Source organism: Herpailurus yagouaroundi, unplaced genomic scaffold (genome assembly GCF_014898765.1).
Source record: "Herpailurus yagouaroundi ecotype Mexico unplaced genomic scaffold, PumYag 67793, whole genome shotgun sequence".
NCBI lineage: Eukaryota > Metazoa > Chordata > Mammalia > Carnivora > Felidae > Herpailurus > Herpailurus yagouaroundi.
Window position 1 is genome coordinate 14,378,615 of NW_024420586.1, and position 25,647 is coordinate 14,404,261.

A 25,647-nucleotide genomic window follows, 5' to 3' on the forward strand; every position below is an offset into this window, starting at 1 on the left:
TGGTTCTCTTTGGGATTTTGGCTGGGGGATGGGCGGGGGAGATGGCGCTGGTGAGCGCCTTTGTTCCCCACCAAACTGAGCTCTGTCGTCAGGGGGCTCAGCGGCTCTCCTTCCCTTTGTCCTCCAGCCTTCCTGCTTTCTGAACAGAGCTGTTCACTTATGACCTCCCAGACGCTAAGTCACGCTTGCTGTCGGAACACAGTCCGTCAGGCCCCTCCGCTTTTTGCAAGCCAGACTCGGGGGCTCTGCTTGGCCGGCGAGCCGCCCCTCCGCCCCGGCTCCCTCCCTCCAGTCCGTGGAGAGCGCACCGCCTCGCCGCCCTTCCTACCCTCTTCCATGGGCCTCTCGTCTGCGCTTGGCTCCGGCGACTCCGTTCTGCTAATCCTCTGGCAGTTTTCTGGGTTATTTAGGCAGGTGTAGGTAGAATCTAAGTGATCAGCAGGACGCGCGGTGAGCCCAGCGTCCTCCTACGCCGCCATCTTCCCTCTCCTATATATATTTATATTTATATTGTTTACTTAAGTATATTTTATATAGATTATATTATGGATAACATTTTATATGGTTCTTTTTATGTTATCTATAGTTGTTCCTGAGTAATGTGCTCATTGCAGAAAATTTAGAAGCTACGAATGTATGAAGAACAAAAAAAGTGAAAGAGTGATAATCTTACCTGAAAAACACCTTCAGTGTTGCCATTACTCTCTTTCCCTTCACTGTCATTGTGTTTATATGTATGAATGTGTGTATATGTATGTGTGTGTGTGTGTGTGCGCACACACACACACACACCTCCAAATCGTAGTGATTTTCTTTAAAGTCTCATTTCTATCTGATTCTGTTCTCATAATGCATTTTTTGAATGTTTCTACTACTACTCTCCTACTTTCCAAAATAAAGTACAAATGAAGCCCCTAGAATATAGTCTTGAAAAGTTAAATATGAATATAATATATTACTCTTCCCAGATCAACAAATCCTATTAGATATGTCAACAGTATTAATGATAGCAAATATTCTTATTACAAAATGCAAGGATGATGAGAGACCAGCCATGTTAGTATCACAGGGGTTCACAAATTTAATAACCACTAATTGACTTAAATACCTTGAATTTTAGTCATTGCCTTTGCTTTATTATTTTTTCCCAATGCAAAGTGACAGAGTGTAACTACTAAAGTTAGTTCACCTGGTTATCTTTTTGGTTTTTAACTATACATTAACCCTGAGTTGCTTTTCACATTTTAATCATTATTATTTCTAATATATCAAACCGAAATAATTAGAAATAAGGGCCATTTTAATTGCTTTTAAAATACCCAGAAACCCAGTTGCAGAAGTGCCCCTGGCTTGTGTCATTAGCCCCTGTTTGTTTTCTTCAGTTACTGCTGCATGCTAAGGAGTATACAATTTATAAATTATGCATATTCATGATTGGTACTATATCCAGATTGAACTGAATGTGAGGAAACAATTCTTCACTTACTTGTTTCTATATTATAAACTAAATGACTAGAATAAAACTTGTAAAAACAACCCACCCATTTCTAAGTCCTACTTCTTACATGTCTGTTATAAAATACAACTGTAGTAATACAAGTTTATTTGAACATTGTCACAGTACCATTTTTCTTCCCTTAGGACTTTGATAATTGAAATCTATTCTCTGCCCTTCAAATAGGTTTACACAAGTGACAAGGTTTCAGGTTCCCCCACTTTTTTTTTCACTCATAAACCCAATAGACTCTTCCAGTATTTCAAAGCTCTCAGGAAATTCTTCCTAACAGCCACACTAAACTTCTCATATGGTACCTTAAGATTACATTTCAATTAATGAAATTAACACTTATAGTTTTTATTATAAGTTTAAAGCCTGTACATGTTGAAAATTTGTTACAGAAGAGTATAAAGAGGAAACAACCATTACTGAGAACCCCATCAGATAAGCAGAGTTAATTTATCAGTTCATTTCTTTGTGGTCTTTTTATATGCACAAATATGTGTTTATTATAACATATGCCTGGTTAAATATTTACACAGTAAACTCATTACATATGTAAATATTAAAATGCTTAATGCTTATTAAACATTTGTATGTACAAAATCTTTATAACATGTACTTTGTGTACCTTTTCATATTTGATCATCCTAATAGCCTAAATGTCCCCATTTTCCAAAAGAAGACATTGGGCAGAGACATTAAATCATTTGCCCAATTTTCGCTGCTGTTAGATGGTCAAGTGGAGATTCAAAACCAGCCAGTCTAAATGCAGAGTTTGCATTTACTCACTTGACAACAGCACATGTTGTGTATGTGTGTGTGTGTACATGTGTGTGTGTGTGTGTGTATGTATCACATTCATACAGAGCATTCAATAAAATGTGGCTTTGACTGTTTGTAAGTAATCCTGAAGATCCATGGCAGGTAATTGTATCATGTTTTTGTTTCTCCAGGAGCGCTTTTGTGCAAATACTTCACTTGGGTGAAGCCAACAGGCTACTTCCTATTAACTTCTCATCACTGTGACTTTTTTTCTCTTTATTCACCATTGCACCATTTATGGTGTATATAAATATAGACATATTTATAAATAATAGCTTTGTAAAGTTTTAATACACTCCAAGTGCACATTAACTGGCCATATATTCATGTATACCTGCTCACATATGTAATTACAAATACATCATATTTCCACCATGTTACACCTGTACTTTTGTTTTTGACTTATGTATCTTTTTTTAAATAAAAATCTCACTTATACATGTTTGACAAGTCAAATATGCAGAGGAGTTAAAAATAAAAAACAAGTCCCCCCCCCACCTCAAATCTGTTTCCACTTCTTGAGCCTCCTACTTTTCACTCCTTGATTTATGTCTCATTTTAGTTCTTCCCGTGGTTACTTCCATAAATTGAAATAATCCATATTATTTCAGCCAATATATTTGTTGTATCAGCTTTAGAAATAATGTCTTGATGTATAGCTATAATATTTAATGATCCAGTTTGCTTACTTCTCCAGATTTATTGCCCTCCCTACAAACATCACTAGTTTTATATTCTATTTATTACTTTTCCAAGGAGTAAAAATCTATTATGTAAGTGTTTCTTATACCATCAGAATAAAAAGTATCTTTTGACTCCTTTTTTAAGCTGAGAATATTAATAAATTCTAAAGATATGCATATAATCCTTGAAGTCTCTTTCCTTCAAATACATCTTTCAGAGTACTTTGCGTGTTCCTTTTATTTGGACTGATTGCTTTCCAGACCTACTGAAGAGATGTCAATATTGGACATTTTTATTTTTCTTTGGATAGAAACTAGTACCTTTCTTATGTGCTAACTTATTTACTAAAACCATCCTTATGAAACCTAATAAAATATGGGCGAGGTAAATTTTCCAAGATTTTCCATTTTTAGGCATTTTTTTTTTTTTTTTACTACTCTCACACTTGATTTATATTTTGCTTGGCTTATTATTCTAAGTTGAAAAGATTTTTTTTTCCTTATAAGTGTTAAGATAATTGTTCTGCTGCCTCATAGTATTCAATATTTGTGATGAGAAAGTCTACTATAATTCTCTTTCTCAACACCTCTAGAAGTTTCTAGGATCTTCTTTTCTGATTGTGTTCTGATAGTGATCCGGGGTGCATCAAGGAGGGTCTTTTTTAATTCACTGTCTGGGTATACAACAAGTCCTTTAACTATGGAGTTATCTTTCATAAGCACTGGAAAATTCTCTTTGTTTTTTTTCATAATTATTTCCCCTCATTTTTCACAGTTCTCATTTTCTAACCGTTAACTGTTGAATATTGAACCTGTTGATTGCATCCTTTGTGTATCTTATCACTAGTATTTTGTATCTCATTGTTTTTTCCTCTCTTTATCAACAAGCCTTCTTTTCCAACTGTTTCCTTTGAGGAAGAGAATGGGAGAGAGTGAGAGAAAATGAGAATCTCCTAAATATGTATATTCATGAGTGCTTTCATTTTTATTAAGTGTCTCTATTTCATAGCATCCTGTCCTTAAATGGGGGTTCTAGTATCTTCATAAATGTCTCTGACTTTTATATACTCATCTCTGACCTATATTATTTATCTTCTTTTAGGTCAGTTGTTAATGTTTATTTTGATTTCAGTGTTTCCTATTTAAGGATTTACTCTAATGACTTGTGATACTTGTTCATCCATTTATATGTAATAATATGGCAATATAAAAATATATTGTGGTTCTATATATACACCCAAACCTTTACCATAGTATGAAGAACATTCTGCTTTTATGCCAGATTGCCCAGCATTCTGCACTGGCCTTGAGGAGAGTGAGGTTATCTGAATCCGATCTTACCCTCCATGTAAGTGGGCATTTCTGGAAATGGCCTCTCCAGGAGTCCACAGGCCAGCTTTGTTTCCTTATCAACCTCTGTTCAGATGCTCATTGATAGCTTCCTCTAACTAGCAGCTTTTAAAAAGATCTCTTTCTTATAATTTTAATGATATTTCTCTTAGATGATAAATCTAGACTTCAGATGCCATTGTGGTCTAGAACCCTGCTGTCATGTCATTTAACAAGTGCTGGACTTTGATACTGGCATGTACAGGTTGTATGATCCAGCCTCATTATTCTTATTTGTAAAAAGGGGATCAGAATATTTAGCCACAGTTTTGTCAGTAATTAATGTAAATATATAGGCAAAACACCTAATACTGTAACTGGAACATATAGGAAGCAATGAGCATTTGCTGCCCCACCACCTAAATTTGAAGTGCTCGTGATTCACAGACTAAAATGTGTCAACACTGCTCACAAGTGATTCAAATCTAGCAGAGTACCCTACAGCAAATACACAATAAGGATAAGGGAGTAAGAGAGAGAGAGAGAGAGAGAGAGAGAGAGAGAGAGAGAGAAGAGAGTGCATGAGAGGGGAGGGGCAGAGAGAGAATCTTAAGCAAGCTCCACACCCAGCTCAGAGCCCAATGTGGGGCTCGATCTCACAACCGTGAGATCATGACCTGAGGTGAAATCATGAGTACGACACTCAACCGGCTGAGCCACCCAGATACCCTGATAATTGTTTTATTCGTGTTGTGTGTATAGAATTAGAGGAAGATGAAAAAAAGTACCTAAGTGGTTTTGGGTTAGCCATGGAAGGGTTTCCAGAAGAGATGGTGCTTAATTGTCAATATATATAGAAAATAATTAGTCCCTTTTCTAGATGCTTTTTATTTTGTAGGCATAAATACTGTTATTAGGTGGTTCTTTAAGCATCTTTTTATCTAGACTATGTAAGCTCATAGTCTTTTGTTTTTAAAAATAGGGCTCAGAAAAAAACTTGTTTTCTTAAAAAAAAAACTGTCGCATTATCATTATCAGATATTATATAATTATATGTACCACATCCTTAGAGTCTGTCTAAATCACGATTAATAATGGCTCTTTCTGCCAGCTGTGGATTTAAATTCCCAGTGAAATCATTTATATAGAAACGATTAAACAGCTACACCAACATATAAACAAACATGTTTACTTTTGCATCTAATTTGATGATTAAATTTAGCTATAGCCATAGAGTAACTGCATAAAAGTGAAAATATACTTTTGGAAAACCATTCAGTTTCTTTTTTTCTTCATTGTGCTCATTGAGCCAAATGAGCATTGACATTGATTGATATGTTATATTTTTCATCTATTCCAAAAGCCAAGTTAAAGTAGCTTACAAAATATATTTAATATCAAGGATATATTTTTTAACTTTTTTTTTATGTTTATTTTTAAAAGAGAGAGAGAGGAAGACACACAATCCGAATCAGGCTCCAGGCTCTGAGCTGTTAACACAGAATCCAGTGCGGGGCTCAAACCCACCAACCGCAAGATCATGACCTGAGCCAAAGTTGGACACTTAACTGACTGAGCCACCCAAGCACCCCATTAAGGGTATTTTTTTATGAGAGGGAAGCAATTGGAACAAAAAGAAAATAAGAAGTAAAAAAATTAAGATGAAGGCTATACACATTTTTAAAGACCTAAGACACTTAGCTAACTGGACCAGACATTTGATTCTGAACTTTCTAATACATTCAGGAAGAAATCCTTGTCATTTACATGCCTCAATATGACTACAAAATTTCAAAAGGAACGTCTATACTCAAGACAGGCTCAAATCTTCACTGTCCTAAAACCAGCCATTGACCTCATAAAAAGGATACTATATTTTAAAATGTGTTTCATAAGATTTGAGTAAAAGTTCATTTATTGAATGCATGTTAGAATATGGTCATTCTAAAACACCTTTTTTTCTTTTTTGAACAGAAGTCCAATCTGGTAGCAAGTCCTGTTGATTTTACCAAATTTATCTTTTTTTCTTTAATGTTTATTTTAGAAAGAGAGACAGAGACAGAGAAAGACAGTGTGAGAAGGGGAGGGGCAGAAAGAGAGAGGGAGACACAGAATCCGAAGCAGGCTTCAGGCTCTGAGCTGTCAGCACAAAGCCCGATGCGGGGCTTAAACCCATGTGAGAACATGACCTGAGCCAAAGTCAGATGCTTGACAGACTGAGCTGCCCATGTGCTCCCACCAAATTTATCTTAAGTGTGACATCTTTTCTTCTTATTCACCTGTTCCATACTAAATTTAATGTGCCATCATCTTTTAATTTTTAATTTAATTTTAATCTTTTTAAATTTTTAAAAAATCATTTATTGTCAAGTTAGCTAACATAACGTGTATACAGTATAGTCTTGGCTTCTGGAGTAGATTCCCATGATTCATCACTTACATACAACACCCAGTGCTCATCACTTTTCCAAAGAAAAGTGTGTTCATCACAAATGCCCTCCCCAACTCCCATCACCCATTTTCACTGCATCCCCCCAAACCCCACCCCCATCAACCCTCAGTTTGTTCTCTGTATTTAAGAGTCTCTTGTCATTTGCCTTCTCTCTGTAATTTATTTTTTCTTCCTTTCCCCTAAGGTTTTTTGTTAAGTTTCTCAAACTCCACATATGAGTGAAAACCTGATATCTGTCTTTCTCTGACTTACTTCACTTAGTGTAATACCCTTCAGTTCTGTCCACATTGTTGCAAATGGCAAGATTTCATTCTTTTGCATCACTGAATAGTATTCCATTGTATATATATACCACACCTTCTTTCTCCATTCAACAGTGAGTGGACATTTGAGCTGTTTCCATAATTTATCTATTGTCAAAAGTGCTGTTATAAACATTGGGATACCTGTGGCTCTACGGATCAGCACTCCTGTATCCTTTGGATAAATTCCTAGTAGTGGTATTGCTGGGTCGAGGGTAATTCTATTTGTAATTTTTTGAGGAACCTCCATACTGTTTTCCAAAGTAGCTGCACCAGTTTGCATTCCCACCAACAGTATAAGAGGGTTCCCCTTTCTCCATATCCTCACCAACATCTTTTGTTTCCTGAGTTGTTAATTTTAGCTTCTCTGACCGGTGTGAGGTGCTGTCTCATTGTGGTTTTGATTTGTACTTCCCGGATAATAAGTGATGTTCGGCATCTTTTCATGTGTCTGTTGGATGTCTTCTTTGGAAAAGTATCTATTCATGTCTTCTGCCCATTTCTTCACTGGATTATTTGTTTTTCAGGTGTTGAGTTTGATGAGTTCTTTATAGATTTTGGATACTAACCCTTTATCCAATATGTTATTTGCAAATATCTTCTCCTATTCTCTTGGTTGCCTTTTAGCTTTGTTGATTGTTTCCTTTGCTGTGCAGAAGCTTTGTATCTTCATGAGGTCCCAATAGTTCATTTTTGCTCTTATTTCCCTTGCCTTTGGAGACATGTCAACCAAGAAGTTGCTGTGACTGAGGTCAAAGACGTTGTTGCCTGTTTTCTACTCTATAGTTATCATCGTTTCCTGCCTCACATTTAGGTCTTTCATCCATTTTGAATTTATTTTTGGGTATGTTGTAAGAAAGTGGCTGTCCAGTTCTCCTGGCACCATTTTCTAAAGAGACTGTATTTTTTCCACTTGATACTCTTTCCTGCTTTGTTGAAGATTAGTTGGCCATACATTTGTGGGTACAATTCTGGGTTCTCTGTTCTATTCCATTGGTATTTGTGTCAGTTTTTGTGCCAATACCATACTGCCTTGATGATTACAACTTTGTAGTACAGGCTAAAATTAGGGATTGTGATGCCTCCAGATTTGGTTTTCTTTTTCAACATTACTTTGGCTCTTCATGGTTTTTATGGTTCCATATACATTTTAGGACTGTTCTAGCTCTGTGAAGAATACAGGTGCTATTTTGATTGGGATTGCATTGAATGTGTAGATTGTTTTGAGTAGTATTGACATTTTAACATTTGTTCTTCTAATCCGTGAGTGTGGAATGTTTTTCCATTTCTTTGTGTCTTCTTCAAGTTTCTCATAAGCATTCTATAGTTTTCAGTGTACAGATATTTTACCTTTTTGGTTAGGTTTATTCCTAGGTATTTTATGGTTCTTGGTGCAATTATAGATGGGATTAATTCCTTGATATCTTTTTCTCTTGACTCATTATTGATGTATTGAGGTACAACCAATTTCTGTACATTGATTTTACATCCTGTGACTTTGTTGAATTCATATATCAGTTCTAGCAGTTTTTGGTGGTCTTTCAGGATTTCCATGTAGAGTATTATGTCACCTGCAGAGAGTGAAAGTTTGAGTTCTTCCTTGTCTATATGGATGTGTTTTATTTCATTTTGTTGTCTGATTGCTGAGGCTAGGGCTTCCAATATTATGTTAAACATCAGTGGTAAGAATGGATAATCTTCTCGTATTCCTGATCTCAGGGGAGAGGCTTTCAGTTTTTCCCCATGGAGGATGATACTAGCTGTGGGACTTTCATATATGGCTTTTATGATGTTAAGGTGTGTTCCTTCTATCCCAAATTTCTTGAGGAGTTTTATCAAGAAAGGGTGCTATATTTTGTCAAATGCTTTTTCTGCGTCTATTGACAGGATCATGTGCTTCTTATCCTTTCTTCTATTAATGTTATGTATCACATTGATCCATTTACGAATATTGAACCAGCCCTCCAATCCAGGAATGACTCTTACTTAATCATGGTGAATATTTTTTTTTTAGTTTTGCAACATTTTCCATGTTCTTTATTTATGTTTTTGCATATCTGACAGTCCAATTTTCTAAGAGTTGAAACTATATAAATCTACAGGTTCTTGCTGTTGGGGATAGGCACAAGAAAAATCTCCTTTAATTTTTCTTTATTTAAGCAAGCATATGAGCATTCTATGGTTTTTCCAAGTCTCAGTTTTAATATTTCATCTAAAATAATTCTTAAGATGTACAAATCTGCCAAAAACCATGAGATTTTCTCCCTAAATTGTTTTCAAATGTGAATATTATTTTGATTTTTTTACTTGTATTTTTTTAATATGAAATTTATTGTCAAATTGGTTTACATACAATACCCAGTGCTCATCCCAAATTGTGCCCTCCTCAATACCCCTCACCCACCCTCTCCTCCCTCCCACCCCCCATCAACCCTCAGTTTGTTCTCACTTTTGAAGAGTCCCTTATGCTTTGGTTCTCTCCCACTATAACTTCTTTTTTTTTCCTTCCCCTCCCCTATGAGTTTCGGTTAAGTTTCTCAGGATCCACATAAGAGTGAAAACATATGGTATCTGTCTTACTCTGTATGACTTATTTCACTTAGCATCACACTCTTCAGTTCCATTCACGTTGCTACAAAAGGCCATATTTCATTCTTTCTCATTGCCACATAGTACTCCATTGTGTATATAAACCACAATTTCTTTATCCATTCGTTGGTTGATGGACATTTAGGCTCTTTTCATAATTTGGCTATTGTTGAGAGTGCTGCTATAAACATTGGGGTACAAGTGCCCCTATGCATCAGTACTCCTGTATCCCTTGGGTAAATTCCTAGCAGTGCTACTGCTGGGTCATAGGGGAGGTCTATTTTTTATTTTTTCAGGAACCTCCACACTGTTTTCCAGAGCGGCTGCACCAGTTTGCATTCCCACCAACAGTGCAAGAGGGTTCCCGTTTCTCCACATCCTCTCCAGCATCTATAGTCTCCTGATTTGTTCATTTTAGCCACTCAGACTGGCATGAGGTGATATCTGAGTGTGGTTTTGATTTGTATTTCCCTGATGAGGAGCAATGTTGAGCATCTTTTCATGTGCCTGTTGGCCATCTGGATGTCTTCTTTAAAGAAGTGTCTATTCATGTTTTCTGCCCATTTCTTCACTGGGTTATTTGTTTTTCGGGTGTGGAGTTTGGTGAGCTCTTTATAGATTTTGGATACTAACCCTTTGTCTGATATGTCATTTGCAAATATCTTTTCCCATTCCGTTGGTTGCCTTTTAGTTTTGTTGATTGTTTCCTTTGCTGTGCAGAAGCTTTTTATTTCATGAGGTCCCAGTAGTTCATGTTTACTTTTAATTCCCTTTCCTTTGGGGATGTGTCAAGTAAGAAATTGCTGCGGCTAAGGTCAGAGAGGTCTTTTCCTGCTTTCTCCTCTAGAGTTTTGATGGTTTTCTGTCTCACATTCAGGTCTTTTATCCATTTTGACTTTGTTTTTGTGAATGGTGTAAGAAAGTGGTCTAGTTTCAATCTTCTGCATGTTGCTGTCCAGTTCTCCCAGCACCATTTGTTAAAGAGACTGTCTTTGTCAAAGATGAGTTGGCCATACGTTTGTGGGTCTAGTTCTGGGGTTTCAATTCTATTCCATTGGTCTATGTGTCTGTTTTTGGGCCAATACCATGCTGTCTTGATGATTCCAGCTTTGGAGTAGAGGCTAAAGTCTGGGATTGTGATGCTACCTGCTTTGGTCTTCTTCTTCAAAATTACTTTGGCTATTCGGGGCCTTTTGTGGTTCCATACAAATTTTAGGATTACTTGTTCTCTTCAAGAAGAATGCTGGTGCAAGTTTGATTGGGATTGCATTGAATGTGAGATAGCTATGGGTAGTATTGACATTATAACAACATTTATTCTTCTAATCCATGAGCACGGAATGTTTTTCCATTTCTTTATATCTTCTTCAATTTCCTTCATAAGCTTTCTATAGTTTTCAGCATACAGATCTTTTACATCTTTGGTTAGGTTTATTCCTAGGCATTTTATGCTTCTTGGTGCAATTGTGAATGGGATCAGTTTCTTTATTTGTCTTTCTGTTGCTTCATTATTAGTTTATAAGAATGCAAGTGATTTCTGTACATTGATGTTATATCCTGCAACTTTGCTGAATTCATGTATCAGTTCTAGCAGACTTTTGGTGGAGTGTGTCGGATTTTCCATGTATAATATCATGTCAGCTGCAAAAAGTGAAAGCTTAACTTCATCTTTGCCAATTTTGATGCCTTTGATTTCCTTTTGTTGTCTGATTGCTGATGCTAGCACTTCCAACACTATGTTAAACAACAGCGGTGAGAGTGGACATCCCTGTCGTGTTCCTGATCTCAGGGAGAAAGCTCTCATTTTTTCCACATTGAGGATGATGTTAGCTGTGGGCTTTTCATAAATGGCTTTTATGATCTTTAAGTATGTTCCTTCTATCCCGACTTTCTCGAGGGTTTTTATTTGGAAAGGATGCTGAATTTTGTCAAATGCTTTTTCTGCATCAATTGACAGGATCATATGGTTTTTACATTTTCTTTTATTAATGTGATGTATCACATAGATTGATATGCAAATGTTGAACCAGCCCTGCATCCCAGGAATGAATCCCACTTGATCGTGGTGAATAATTCTTTTTATATGCTGTTGAATTCGATTTGCTAGTATCATATTGAGAATTTTTGTATCCATATTCATCAGGGATATTGGCCTATAGTTCTCTTTGTTTGCTGGGTCTCTGTCTGGTTTAGGAATCAAGGTAATACTGGCTTCATAGTATGAATCTGGGAGTTTTCCTTCCCTTTCTATGTTTTGGAATAGCTTGAGAAGGATAGGTATTATCTCTGCCTTAAACGTCTGGTAGAACTCCCCTGGGAAGCCATCTGGTCCTAGACTCTTGTTTGTTGGGAGATTTTTGATGATTGATTCAATTTCATCGCTGGTTATGGGTCTGTTGAAGCTTTCTATTTCCTCCTGATTGAGTTTTGGAAGTGTGTGGGTTTTTAGGAATTTGTCCATTTCTTCCAGGTTGTCCAATTTGTTGGCATATAATTTTTCATAGTATTCCCTGATAATTGCTTGTATCTCTGAGGGATTGGTTGTAATAATTCCATTTTCATTCATGATTTTATCTATTTGGGTCATCTCCTTTTACTTTTTGAGAAACCTGGCTAGAGGTTTATCAGTTTTGTTTATGTTTTCAAAAAAACCAACTCTTGGTTTCCATTGATCTGCTCTACAGTTTTTTGTTTTTTTGTTTGTTTGTTTGTTTGTTTTTTGATTCTATATTGTTTATTTCTGCTCTGATCCTTCATGTTTCTCTTCTTCTGCTGGGTCTGCTGTGTCTTTGCTCTTCTGCTTCTATTTCCTTTAGGTGTGCTGTTAGATTTTGCATTTGGGATTTTTCTTGTTTCTTGAGATAGGCCTGGATCACAATATATTTTCCTCTCAGGACTGCCTTCGCTGTGTCCCAAAGCGTTTGGATTGTTGTATTTTCATTTTCATTTGTTTCCATGTATTTTTTAATTTCTTCTCTAATTGCCTGGTTGACCCATTCATTCTTTAGTAGGCTGTTCTTCAACCTCCATGCCTTTGGAGGTTTTCCAGATGTTTTCCTGTGGTTGCTTTCAAGGTTCATAGCATTTTGGCCTGAAAGTTTGCATGATATGATATTAATTTGTGTATACTTATGAAGGGCTGTTTTGTGACCCAGTATGTGATCTATCTTGGAGAAGGTTCCATGTGCACTCAAGAAGAAAGTATATTCTGTTGCTTTGGGATGCAGGTTCTAGATATATCTGTCAAGTCCATCTGATCCAATGTCTCATTCAGGGCCCTTGTTTCTTTATTGATCCTGTGTCTCTATGATCTATCCATTGTTGTAAGTGGAGTATTAAAGTCCCCTGCAATTACCACATTCTTATCAATAAGGTTGCTTATGTTTGTGAGTAATTGTTTTATATATTTGGGGGCTCCTGTATTCGGCACATAGACATTTATAATTGTTAGCTCTTCCTGATGGATAGACCTATAATTATTATATAATGCCCTTCTTCATCTCTTGTTACAGCCTTTAATTGAAAGGCTAGTTTGTCTGATAGAAGTATAGTTACTCCAGCTTTCTTTTGACTTCCAGTAGCATGATAGATAGTTCTCCATCCTCTCACTCTCAATCTGAAGGTTTCCTCAGGTCTAAAATGAGTCTCTTGTAGACAGCAAATAGATGGGTCTTGGTTTTTTTTATCCATTCTGATACCCTTTGTCTTTTGGTTGGAGCATTTAGTCCATTTACATTCAGTGTTATTATAGGAAGATATGGGTTTCGAGTCATTGTGATGTCTGTAGGTTTCATGCTTGCAGTGATGTCTCTGGTACTTTGTCTCACAGGATCCCCCTTAGGATCTCTTGTTGGGCTGGTTTAGTGGTGATGAATTCCTTCAGTTTTTGTTTGTTTGAGAACACCTTTATCTCCCCTATTCTAAATGACAAACTTGCTGGATGAAAGATTTTCAGCTGCATTTTTTTTCTGTTCATCACATTGAGGATTTCCTGCCATTCCTTTCTGGCCTGCCAAGTTTCAGTAGATAGATCTGTCATGAGTCTTATCAGTCTCCCTTTTTATGTTAGAGATGTTTATCCCCAGCTGCTTTCAGAATTCTCTCTTTATCTTTGTATTTTGCCATTTTCACAATGATGTGTCGTGCAGAAGATCGATTGAAGTTACGTCTGTATGGAGTTCTCTGTGCCTCTTGGATTTCATTGCCTTTTTCCTTCCCCAGATCAGGGAAGTTCTCAGCTATGATTTCTTCTAGTACACCTTCAGCACCTTTCCCTCTCTCTTCCTCCTCTGGAATCCCAATTATGCGTAGATTATTGCGTTTAATTGTGTCACATAGTTCTCTAATTCTCCCCTCATACTTCTGGATTTTTTTATCTCTTTTTCTCAGCCTCCTCTTTTTCCATAATTTTATCTTCTAATTCACCTATTCTTTCCTCTGCCTCTTCAATCCGAGCTGTCATCGCCTCCAATTTATTTTGCAGCTCATTTATAGTATTTATAGTATTTTTTAGCTCCTCCTGACTGTTTCTTAGTCCCTTGATCTCTGTAGTAATAGATTCTCTGCTGTCCTCTATATTTTTTTCAATCCCAGCAATTAATTTTATGACTTATTTTAAATTCCTTTTCTGTTATATTGGTTAAATCGTTTTTGATCAGTTCGTTAGCTGTCACTACCTCCTGGAGTTTCTTTTGGGGAGAAGTCTTCTGTTTCATCATTTTGGATAGTACCTGGAGTGGCACGGAACTGCAGGGCTCTTCCTCTGTGCTGTCTGGAGTAACTTGAGTTGGTGGGCGGTGCGGCAGTCAGACATGTTGTCTGCCACCAGCCCACCACTGAAGCCATAGTCAGGCTGGTGTTACCTTATCTTCCCCTCTCCCAGGGGCAGGACTCACTGTGGAATGGTGTGGCCCCTGTCTGGGCTACTTGCACACTGCCAGGCTTGTGGTGCTGCTTCCATGGGATCTGGCGTATTAGCTGGGGTGGATCCGCAAGGCGCATAGGGGTGGGAGGGGCAGACTCAGCTCGCTTTGTCTTCGGTGGTCCGCTTCGGGAGGGACCCTGTGGCACTGGGCGGGAGGTAGACCTGTGGGAGGGATGGATTCACAGAAGCACAGTGTTGGGTGTTTGCACGGTGCCAGGAAGTTCCCTGATGGGAACCTTTTCCCTTTGGGATTTTGGCTGGGGGATGGGCGAGGGAGATGGTGCTTCCCAGCGCCTTTTTCCCTGCCAAGCTGAGCTCTGTCCTCTGGGGCTCAACAACCCTCCTTCCTGTTGTCCTCTAGCCCTCCCGCTCTCGGAGCAGAGCTGTCGACTTATAACATTCCAAATGTTAAGTCCCGCTGGCTGTCAGAACTCAGGCAGTCTGGCCCCTCCGCTTTTGCACGCCAAACTTGGGGATTCCACCTTGCCGGGCGGGCTGCCTCTCCACCACCCCGGCTCCCTCCTGCTAGTCCGTGTAGTGCACACCTCCTCTCCGCCCTTCCTGCCCTCTTCTGTCAGCCTCTCATCTACGCTTGGCTCCGGAGAGTCCATTCTGGCAGTTTTCTGGGTTATTTTTTTTTTTCAACGTTTATTTATTTTTGGGACAGAGAGAGACAGAGCATGAACGGGGGAGGGGCAGAGAGAGAGGGAGACACAGAATCGGAAACAGGCTCCAGGCTCTGAGCCATCAGCCTAGAGCCCGACGCGGGGCTCGAACTCACGGAGCGCGAGATCATGACCTGGCTGAAGTCGGCGCTTAACCGACTGCACCACCCAGGCGCCTCGTTTTCTGGGTTATTTAGGCAGATGTGGGTGGAATCTAAGTGGTCAGCAGGACACCGTGGGCCCAGTGTCCTCCTACACTGCCATGTTCTGAAAGAGCCATGGTGAATAATTCTAATATACAATTCAATTTGATTTGCTAGTTTCTTGTTGAGAATTTTTTAAGCCATGTTCATCAGAAATATTGTCCTGTAATTCTCCTTTTTAGTGGGGTCTTTTTCTGCTTTGGGTATGAAGGTAATGCTGACTTCATAGAATGAGTCTGGAAGCTTTCCTCCCATTTCTATTTTTTGGAACAGCTTGAGAAGAATAATTATTAACTCTGCTCTAAATGTCTGGTAGAATTCCCCTGTGAACCCTCTGGCCCAGGACTATTTTTTGTTGGGAGATTTTTGATAACTGATTCAATGTCTTTGCTGGTAATGGGTCTGTTCAAATTTTCTATTTTTTCCTGTTTGACTTTTGGTAGGTTGGTGGGTGTATAAGAATTTGTCCATTTCTTCCATATTGCTCAGTTTGTTGGCATATAGTTTTTCATAGTATTCTCTAAGAATTCTTTGTGTTTCTATGCTATTTGTTTTGATCTCTCTCCTCTCTCATTTGTGCTTTTATCTACTTGGGTCCTCTTTCTTTTCTTTTTGAGAAGTCTGGCTAGGGGTTTATCAATTTTATTTTTCTCCCAACAAACCAGGTCTTAGATTCATTGATATGTTTTACTATTTGGGGAATGGGTTCTACAGTGTTTATTTCTGCTCCAATATTTATTTTTTCTCTTCTGCTGACTTCGAGTATTTTGATGCTGTGTTTCTAGTTCCTTTAGGTGTAAGGTTAGGTTCTGTATTTGGAACCTTTTTTGCTTCTTGAGATAGGTCTGGATTGCAATGTATTTTCCTCTTAGGACTGCCTTTGCTGCATCCCAAAGCGTTTTGACTGTTAAGTTTTCATTTTCATTTGTTTCCATATACTTTTTAATTTCTTCTTTAATTTCCTGGTTGACCCATTCATACTTTAGTAGGATATTCTGTAACCTCCATTTTTTTGGAGGCTTTCCAAATTTTTTCTTGTCGTTGATTTCAAGTTTCACAGCATTATGATCTGAAAATATGCATGGTATGATCTCATTCCTTTTATATTTGTGGAGGGCTGTTTTGTGACCCAGTATGTGATCTATTTTGGAGAATATTCCATGTACACTTGAGAAGAATGTGTATTCTGCTTTTGGATGAAAAGTGCTGAATATATCTGTCAAGTCCTTTTGGTCCAATGTGTCATTCAGAGTTGTAGTTTCTTTGTTGATTTTCTGTATAGATGACCTGTTCATTGCTATAAGTGGATTATTAAAGTCCCCTACAATCACAGTATTGTTCTCTATACATTTAGTTATGTGTGTAATGAATTGATGTATATATGTGGGTTCCACATTGGGGGCATAAACATTTACAATTTTTAGCTCTTCTTGATGGATAGACCCCTTAATCATGATATAATACCCTTCTTCATCTTTTGTTATTGTCTTTGTTTTTAAATCTACTTCAGCTACTTCGGCTTGCATTTGACATCCAGTAGCATGATAGATGGTCCCTATCCCCTCTCTTCCAATCTGCAGTTGTCCTCAGATCTAAAATGAGATTGTTATAGGCAGCGTATTGATGGATCTTGCTTTTTTTTTTTTAATCCATTCTGATACCCTATGTCTTTTGATTGGGGCATTTAGTTCATTTACGTTCAGAGTGATTATTGAAAGTTACGGATTTAGTGTCATTGTGTTATCTGTAGGTTTCATGCGTGTGGTGATATCTCAGGTCCTTTTTAGTCTTTGCCACTTTCCACTCACAGAGTCCACCTTAGGATCTCCTGCAAGTCTAGTTTAGTGGTCTTGAACTCCTTTAGTTTCTTTTTTTTTTTCTTTTTTTTTTTTTTTTTTTTTTTTTGGTTTGGGAAAGCCTGTAACTCTTCTGAATGACAGCCTTGGTGGATACAGGATTCTTTGCTATATATTTTTCCTATTCAGCACATTGACTATTTCCTGCCATTCTTTTCTAGCCTGCCAAGGTTCAGTGGACAGGTCTGCTACTACCATTATGTGTCTACCCTTGTTTGTTAAGGCCCTTTTGTCTCTAGCTGCTTTCAGAATTCTGTCTTTATCTTTGCATTTTGCCAATTTCACTATTATATGTTCTGGTTTTGACCTGTTTTTTTTGTTTTTATTGTTTATTTTGATGGGAGTTCTCTGTGCTCTCTTAATTTGGATGTCTGTGTCCTTCCCAGAAGGAAGTTCTCAGCTATAATTTGTTCAAATAAACCTTCTGTCTCTTTCTCTCTCCTTCTTCTGTAATTTCTATGACACCAATATTATTTCATTTCATTGAATCACTTAGGTGTCTAATTCTTCCCTCATGGTCCAGTAATTTCCTTTCCCTCTTTTTCTCAGCTTTATCATTTTCCATCATTTTAGCTTCTATTTCACCTGTTCTCTCCTCTGCTTCTCCTATCCTTGCTGTCAGTGCATCTAGTTTATTTTGCATCTCATTTACAGCACTTCTTAACTCATCATTACCATTTCTTAGGTCCTTCATCTCTGCAGCAGTTGATTCTCTGCTATCTTCTTTTCACGCCCAGCTCTTAGCCTTATGATCCTTATTCTAAGTTCTTGTTCAGATACATTGTTTATATCTGTTTTGAGCAATTCTCTGGCTGTCTTTTCTTCCTGGAATTTGTTTTGAGGGGAATTCTTCTCTTTTGTTATTTTGGCTAGTTTTCTGTCTTTTATGTGTTTTAATAGCTTGTTATGAGTCCTGTACCTATGAATAATGCTATATTAAAAAGAGGTTACACATTATCCAGGACCTGGTACTTCTGGAAGTGTTCTTGGTGTGTGTTGTGTGACTCTGTTGTTGCATCTGTGGTTGCTTTATCCCACTGCTCGTATTGGTGAATTGGACCTTCCCCCAGGTATGCTGTGATTTGTTCTTTGAAGTAACTCTGGAAAGAAGGAAAAAGTGGCCAGGGAAGAAGACTTATCCTATACAAGAGAGAAATGACAGGGTGGAATAAAAAAAAAAAAGGTAGAGAAGGAAAGAAACTATTAGACTTAATACTGAGACAGAGAGAGGAAAATAAAGAAGACAGAGGTACAGAACAGGTATTAAAAAAATAAAGTAAGTTGCCTGATTAAACAAACAAAAAAAAAGGAAAGAAAGAAAAAATATTTATATAATAAGAATTGACCAAAAATTGAATCAGGAAGTATGAGGCTAATTCCAATGGGGAAAGAAAAAAAGAGGAGAATAGAAAGAAAAGAAAGGGAAAAGAGAAGGAAAGAAAAGCGAAAAATATATAATTAAAACAAAAACAGAATAACATACAAAACCACACGACAGTTGTTTGTTGGTGCCTTGGGACTGGGGCCTGTGCTGGTCTGGAGGAGAGGTCTTCTGGTTCAGTCAGTGTTAATCTCACTCTGGTGGATAAAGCAGTTACCAGGCATGGAGGTGCAGGGTTTGGCGTAAATGGCTTCCACCTCCAGTGGTTGCCACTGACCTGTTCCCTGAAGCACCACTGTGTTGGTGATGGGGAGAAAAATGGCGACACCCCAATCTCTCCTCCCCAAATGGGTATCTCAAACCACGCCATTCAGGCAGCCCTCGTAGTAGCATGGGTGGAGTTCTGTGGGTGGTGATCCTTGTCAGTTGTTTGTAATATCTGGAACACCAGTGGGGAATCTGACATGGGCGTTGCAAGGGTAAGCTCTTTGCTCCAAGTTTGCTCCAAAGCTCAGAGTCCAGATGAAAAGGCTCATCTGCAATTCATCCTCTTAGAATGGCAACAATTTTTTAAAATGCAAATTTGCTTATATCACTCCTCTGCTTAAAATATTCCCATAGCTTCCCATTACCATTAAAATATAGATTGAATATGTCAACATGTGGCCTTTCAGAGCTGGCTCCTGGATATATCTTGTATCGCTAACCCTCTTGCTCTCTAAACTTTAGCACCACTGGCCTTTGGTGAGTTCTTCAAACACATCATAATTCCTCATACCAGAGGCCTTGAGGCTTTCTTTCCTCCCATGCTCATTCTAGCTAACTTGTTCTCATCCTTTATATCCCACCTAACATATCCCTCCCTCTCACCCTTCAGACTATACCACACTCCCTATTATATGTTCTCATAGCACTTCCTAGCACATACATACATTTGTAATTTTCACATTTATTTTGTGACAACATAATTAATATTCTCCTTGTCCTATAGAATGTAAGATCCAGGATATCAGGAATAGTATGTTTTTTTTTTTTCTAATTACTGTATCCCAAAACCTAAACAGTGCTTGGAACATTATAAATTCTTTATAAGTATCAAGTGAATGAATGAATGAATGAATGAATGGCTTGATCTAATGATGAATTTTAGAATATCTAAAAAAAATCGTAAGTCACTCACAGGTATCCTAACACAGAGTTTGAGCCTATACACCCTGAAAGAGATCTCAAGTTCAAATATTCTTTCTACTTAATTAAATTCAAGTCCATGAGCTTTTCATAATGGCCAACAAAATGTCCTTTGTATAAGTTGAGGACATTAGTGATGACATACCTGAGTAAAAACCATCCCCACTCGTGCTACATGTGAGTTGTAATTTTCCATAAAAAGCAATTTTAAGAGTATTTCTATTGATTTTGAAAATCTTTAATTCATTTTACTTTTTGATGCTCCCTAGACTTAGCCATTGAACAGTAGTTCCACAAGGATTTGGGGGAAGTTAAGTCAAAGGTGAACACTGAGAGAATCTCTTCCCATCTCCACTTCCAAATAAGGGTATTCTAAGAGAAGGCATTAGGTGATAGTTTGTAAAAGGAATAATTATGATAACTATGCTCACAGCCAGAGCAAAAGCCAAGGTAAAATTTCCCCACAATTTTTCACCCACATTTGTGGCAAGGCAAGGCTAGGCTAGGCTGCAAGATTTAGCCAGTTATGAAACATTTAGCCCATTTGTTTTATATGAGGATTTCGTTAGTTATATAAACAGTGAAAACAAATTAAAAGGGCTAGATACCTATGTCCCTTGTGCAGGGTCATACCATATCAAAAGGGCTTTTGTTGATAAATGCATCATACGTAGTAGGACACCATGTTGCTGACAGCCAATTTCATGCTGCACCTAAGCAGTTTTATAGCCTGTAACTCTACCCTGAAGGGAGCTAGGTAGCAACCTTTATATCGCATCAGAATCTAGGGGGCAGTGAGAAACTGATGACACCCTCTCTGGGGCAGTAGGGAGGCAAGTGAAAAAGGTTCTTGTAGCAGCTCTTCACCTGCCTCCATGTTCTTCTACTACCAGAGGATCACAGGCTTTCTGCCAAGACTTTTATTCACTGAAGCTAAGCCTTGTATATGTGGCTCATGTGTTGGCATGCTAGGTTGCCAGGATGCCATAGTGTATTCATTCCCCGACACACTAGTAAGTGGAATCTCCCCCAAGTCCACAGACTCCTTACCATTTTACTGTGTTCTAGACTAGAAAGTTGAAGTTTAAGGGAGACAGACATGGCTTTCTATATTCCTTCTTTTATTTATGTGTTTCTCTCAAATAAAAATCCTGCTACTTACATACCATTATTTTGATACCAGATTTAAATTTTATTTTCAACCATGGCTTTAAGTATTTTTTGAATTCTTAGTCTTTCTCATTTTTTTCCTCCGTGTGACAAAAAAACCAGTGATATGACTAAGAGTTTGCCTAAACAGTAGCACAGAGATGTCCTAAGAATTTCACATAAAAGTATATACACAATTTCCTGTGGCTAACTGGAAATCCAATATTTGGTAGATTATACATACATTTGAAGGTAACTGTAGATTTTACAGATTGGATCAAGGTGTTTTAACTGATGACAATAACTGTACTGTAGGCTTGCTGAGATCTGCAGCAGTCTTTAATTTTATTGTAGAAGTGAGTATATTGCAGGATGTAGACACTGGGCACATCATCTATGCTGAAGAGATACTTGCTGCGTTTTTTTTCAGTAAAATATTTCCCCTTTATCTTTTCTCAATAGAAACAAAATCAGTATCACTGTGAAATTCACCAGTCGCTTCCTTCATCCTGCTGAAGCTTCACTGTTATTGATTTCAAAACTTAAGCATGGGATAGGAGACACTACAATGACTTTTGCTCTTAAGGGTGAAGTCCTCAACTTTAAGGCCATGGTAAGTAAATTTTCCCTATTTTGTATGTCTGCTTCTCTTCGCAGGCCATGGAGTGTCCCAAGCACAGCTATTCCTCCAAGTTTTATCTCTATATAGCACCTGTTCTTTGAGATGGTGTGTGTATAGACACATATGTGCACATACTTACATATGCACAATTCTTGGCTTCTGTGTCTCTGATATTCTTGCTTTGATACTCTTTCTCTGGAAATAATTCTTCAATTTTATAAGGGAATTTGAATGGATTTGTATTGAGTGTTACTTTAAGGTCAGATTTTTAGGATTATATTTGTTCTTTTCATGATGGAGTCATTCACTGTACACATAGCAACTTTACATCCCCTTCTGCCCTGAAGACTTGTGATTTTAAGGTAAGAAATCCCTGGGCTTTTGTCTATGTTTTTGTTTGAATTAAGTGTTGGTGGTTTATGCAGTAAAGAAAATGTTTCTCTTCTCTGATAGGAACATTTATCAATTTATCTTGAATGTCCCATGGATCAAATCTATACTATGAAGTTCATGCGGGCTCTCTGTTTCCTTCTCCATCTGGCTACTCACGGTTTTAGTAAACCAGGGTGTGGATTGGATAATAATGGAGAAATAAAATAAGATAATAACATGACCGATCTAAAAATGTAGAATTCCTAGAATCTTATTTTCTGTGGAAGTCCTTCGGGTAGTTTGAGGTTTTAGTTTTATATTTGTGCTTTTTTTTTTTTTTTTTTTTTTTTTTTTTTTTTTTTTTATACTGTTTACTTATTTTTGAGAGAGAAAGACAGAACATGAGTGGGGGAGGGGAAGAGAGAGAGGGAGACACAGAATCTGAAGCAGGCTCCAGGCTCTGAGCTGTCAGCACAGAGCCCGACATGGGGGCTCAAACTCACAAACTGTGAGATCATGACCTGAGCCGAAGTTGGATACCCAACTCACTGAGCCACCCAGGTGCCCCTGTACTTTTATTATAGTACAAATACGTCATCTTAGCCACCACATTATAAACACAAGCATGTGTTTATACTCACAGAGCTCTATGTGTGCACTCTGCCTCTTCTTTATGTCACATATAGTAGGCATGTATGTGATTGATTAACTTGCAGATGTGAAACCATGCTCGGTCATTAAGGAAATCAATTTTAAAGAAATCAATTCAGGACACACTATTGTGACAAATAATTCACTTGTTAGCAAAGTATTATGGATCATTAATGTCGTGAAATCAATCTATTTTTGTTCTTTCCCACCCAGATTTTAGTAGTACAATATTTGTGGGACAGGGGAATTATATAAATTAATATCACTGTAATATTTAAACAGGCTGTTTTTTAAATACTTTAAGTTTATATATGGCAATTCATAGTACTCTTTTGTTATTTTCATATAGAATTTTTTTTTTATTTTAGGAAATTATAAATTGTAAATCCCCATGTTACACATGGAAAAAAATCACTGTAAAGGTTAAAAATCCCTTCCATTCTGCTGGGGACTTCAGGTAAGTTATTCTTTTCATATAATTTCTTTGCCATTAGTCATGTTCAAGCTTAAGGGGAAATAAGTAATTCTTTTCACTATGAACCATTTGAGGAGAAACTTTGTGTTGATATTACACCTATTACACAATAAATATTATGTTACATAGTAAATTTATGAACACCATCATATAAAACAGAATAAATAATGAAGATAAATCAGTTTTTCTTGACATGCTGTTTGATCTATATAAAGCTAAAAGATTGATCATATCAAATTTATGAATTTTGTTTATGAGCTTTCTGTGTGCTGAGATGTACTATTTTAATTTTTTTTAATTTATAATTATGGTGCACCTGACTTGCTCAGTCAGTAGAGCATGTGACCCTTGATCCCAGGGTTGTAAGTTCGAACCCCACATTGGGTATAGAGATTACTTTAAAAAGTTATAATTAATAGGCTTTTTTTTATTCCTAATCTTATTACATCTGTTGCTTTCAAAAAGTGAAATATTGATTCAAACAGAAAATGAATTTTTACTTAAGGCATCATGATTAGTTAAAATTGCACGTTAACCATGCATTTACGCATTTGGAGATTTAATAACAACAATTACAACAACACAAATTTGAGATGAAAAGACAATAAAATGCTTAAGTATTATTTAAGGTCACAATAGACAAATATCTTTATGAACTTACATATTGAGGGACAAGATGGTCAATGATACCTCTGTACTGCTTCAATTGTGCACTGTTTCCATCACCTTTAGAAATCAAATCGTCAACAATACTTGTGTTGACACTAGAAGTTGTATGTATGCTTATTTAGTATTTGATAATTTCCAGTTTTTAAAATCACTATATATGAAGACTTTTGGTAATTTCTTATTAATCATTTGTTGTTTACAAAACAATTTTTGTTGTTGTTAAAACAGTTATTGGTGAGGGGCACCTGGGTGGTGGCACAGTCGAGTAAGCATCCCACTCCTGATTTTGGCTCAGGTTATGATCTCAGGGTTGTAAGATCGAACCCTGTGTGAGACTTTGCACTGGCATTGTGGAGCCTGCTTGGGATTCTTTCCCTCTCCCCTGCTCACGTCCTCTCTCTCAAAAGAAATAAATAAACTTAAATAAAAAAACAGTTATTGGTGAATTTATGGTTCCTGTGTTCATGTGAGGGAGAGTTTTATTTACTGTACTTTTATTAAAGTGTTATATCAGAATACAAGGAACAGAAAAATGTCAGAATATATAGCATTAATCCAGTATTAAAATATGCCCTTAAATGAACCAAATGACTGTTCTGCATAAGACATCAAGATTAAACATAATTAGTTTTACATTCTAGTGGTAGCACTGAAAGGAAATCTCAAAGTTCTAGGAGTTGCTAGATGATTATAGTTGTATGTTTTTCAAAAAATCATAATATTTTATTATTACTCTATGGTTTATCTCAGATTGAGTTAAAATAGTTGCTTCTTATGAGAAGTGCATGGTTTGTCTGGTAAAAGACAAGATTGTTAATTGGGGAATTTTGACTCCTTTCTCCTTTATGTGAATGTGGCCCTCAGACTTAGGCAACAGACATATAAACTCAAACTTTTTCTTTTAAATATTTGTTTATTTTAGAGAAAGCCTGCCCGTGTCCACGAGTGGGGATAAGGGCAGAGAGAAAGGGACAGAGGATCCAAAGCAGGCTCTGTGCTGATAGCAGAGAGCCGCATGCAGGGCTGAAACTCGCAAACCATGAGATCATGACCTGAGCCAAAGTCAGATGCTTAACCACTTGAGCCACCCATGCACCCCATTAACTCAAACTTTTAAAACCAGTTACAAAATTTCTAAGATCAATATTTTACAGTAGGCATGTATTTTAAAATTTAAAAATAATGCAATAGAAAAGAAAGGAAATTTAACTGCCAATTAATTCTTATGTAGTCTTTATTATTATTATAAACATCACAGTAAGTGACCTAGTTTTTAATGTTACACTTTTTAAAAATTTTTATTTAAATCTAGGTTAGTTAACATATAGTATACTAATGATTTCAGGAGTAGAATTTAGTGATTCATCACTTGCCTATAACACCCAGTGCTCATCCCAACAAGTGCCCTCCTTAATGCCCATCACCCATTTAGCCCATGCTCCCACCCAACACCCCTCCAGCAACCCCCAATTTGTTCTCTGTATTTAAGAGTCTCTTATGGTTTCTCTCTCTCTGTTTTTGTTTTATTTTGTCTTCCCTTCCCCTTATGTTCATCTGTTTTGTTTGTTAAATTCCACATATGAGTGAAATCATATGATGTTTGTCTTTCTCTGACTTATTTTGCTTAGCATAGAACACTCTAGTTTCTATCCACATTGTTGCAGATGGTAAGATTTCATTCTTTTTGATCACTGAGTAATATATGTTACAGTTAAAAAACCAGAATTTAATTATTAACACTTGAATATGAAACGTACTTTACAATAAAATAAAAATGTCCATGTTTTCCCCCCAAATTACATGCACTCTAGTGA

At 37.2% G+C, this 25,647-nt stretch overlaps 1 protein-coding gene across 1 annotated transcript in view; it reads left to right on the plus strand.

Moving 5' to 3' along the window:
* Window positions 1-25,647, plus strand: part of CFAP47 (cilia and flagella associated protein 47) — a 562,540-nt gene that overhangs the window by 265,725 nt on the left and 271,168 nt on the right. Inside the window, exons 32-33 of the mRNA XM_040468820.1 lie at window positions 21,507-21,657; window positions 23,058-23,146. Of these exons, the coding sequence (XP_040324754.1) occupies window positions 21,507-21,657; window positions 23,058-23,146 (240 nt within the window). The remainder of the gene's footprint in view (window positions 1-21,506; window positions 21,658-23,057; window positions 23,147-25,647) is intronic.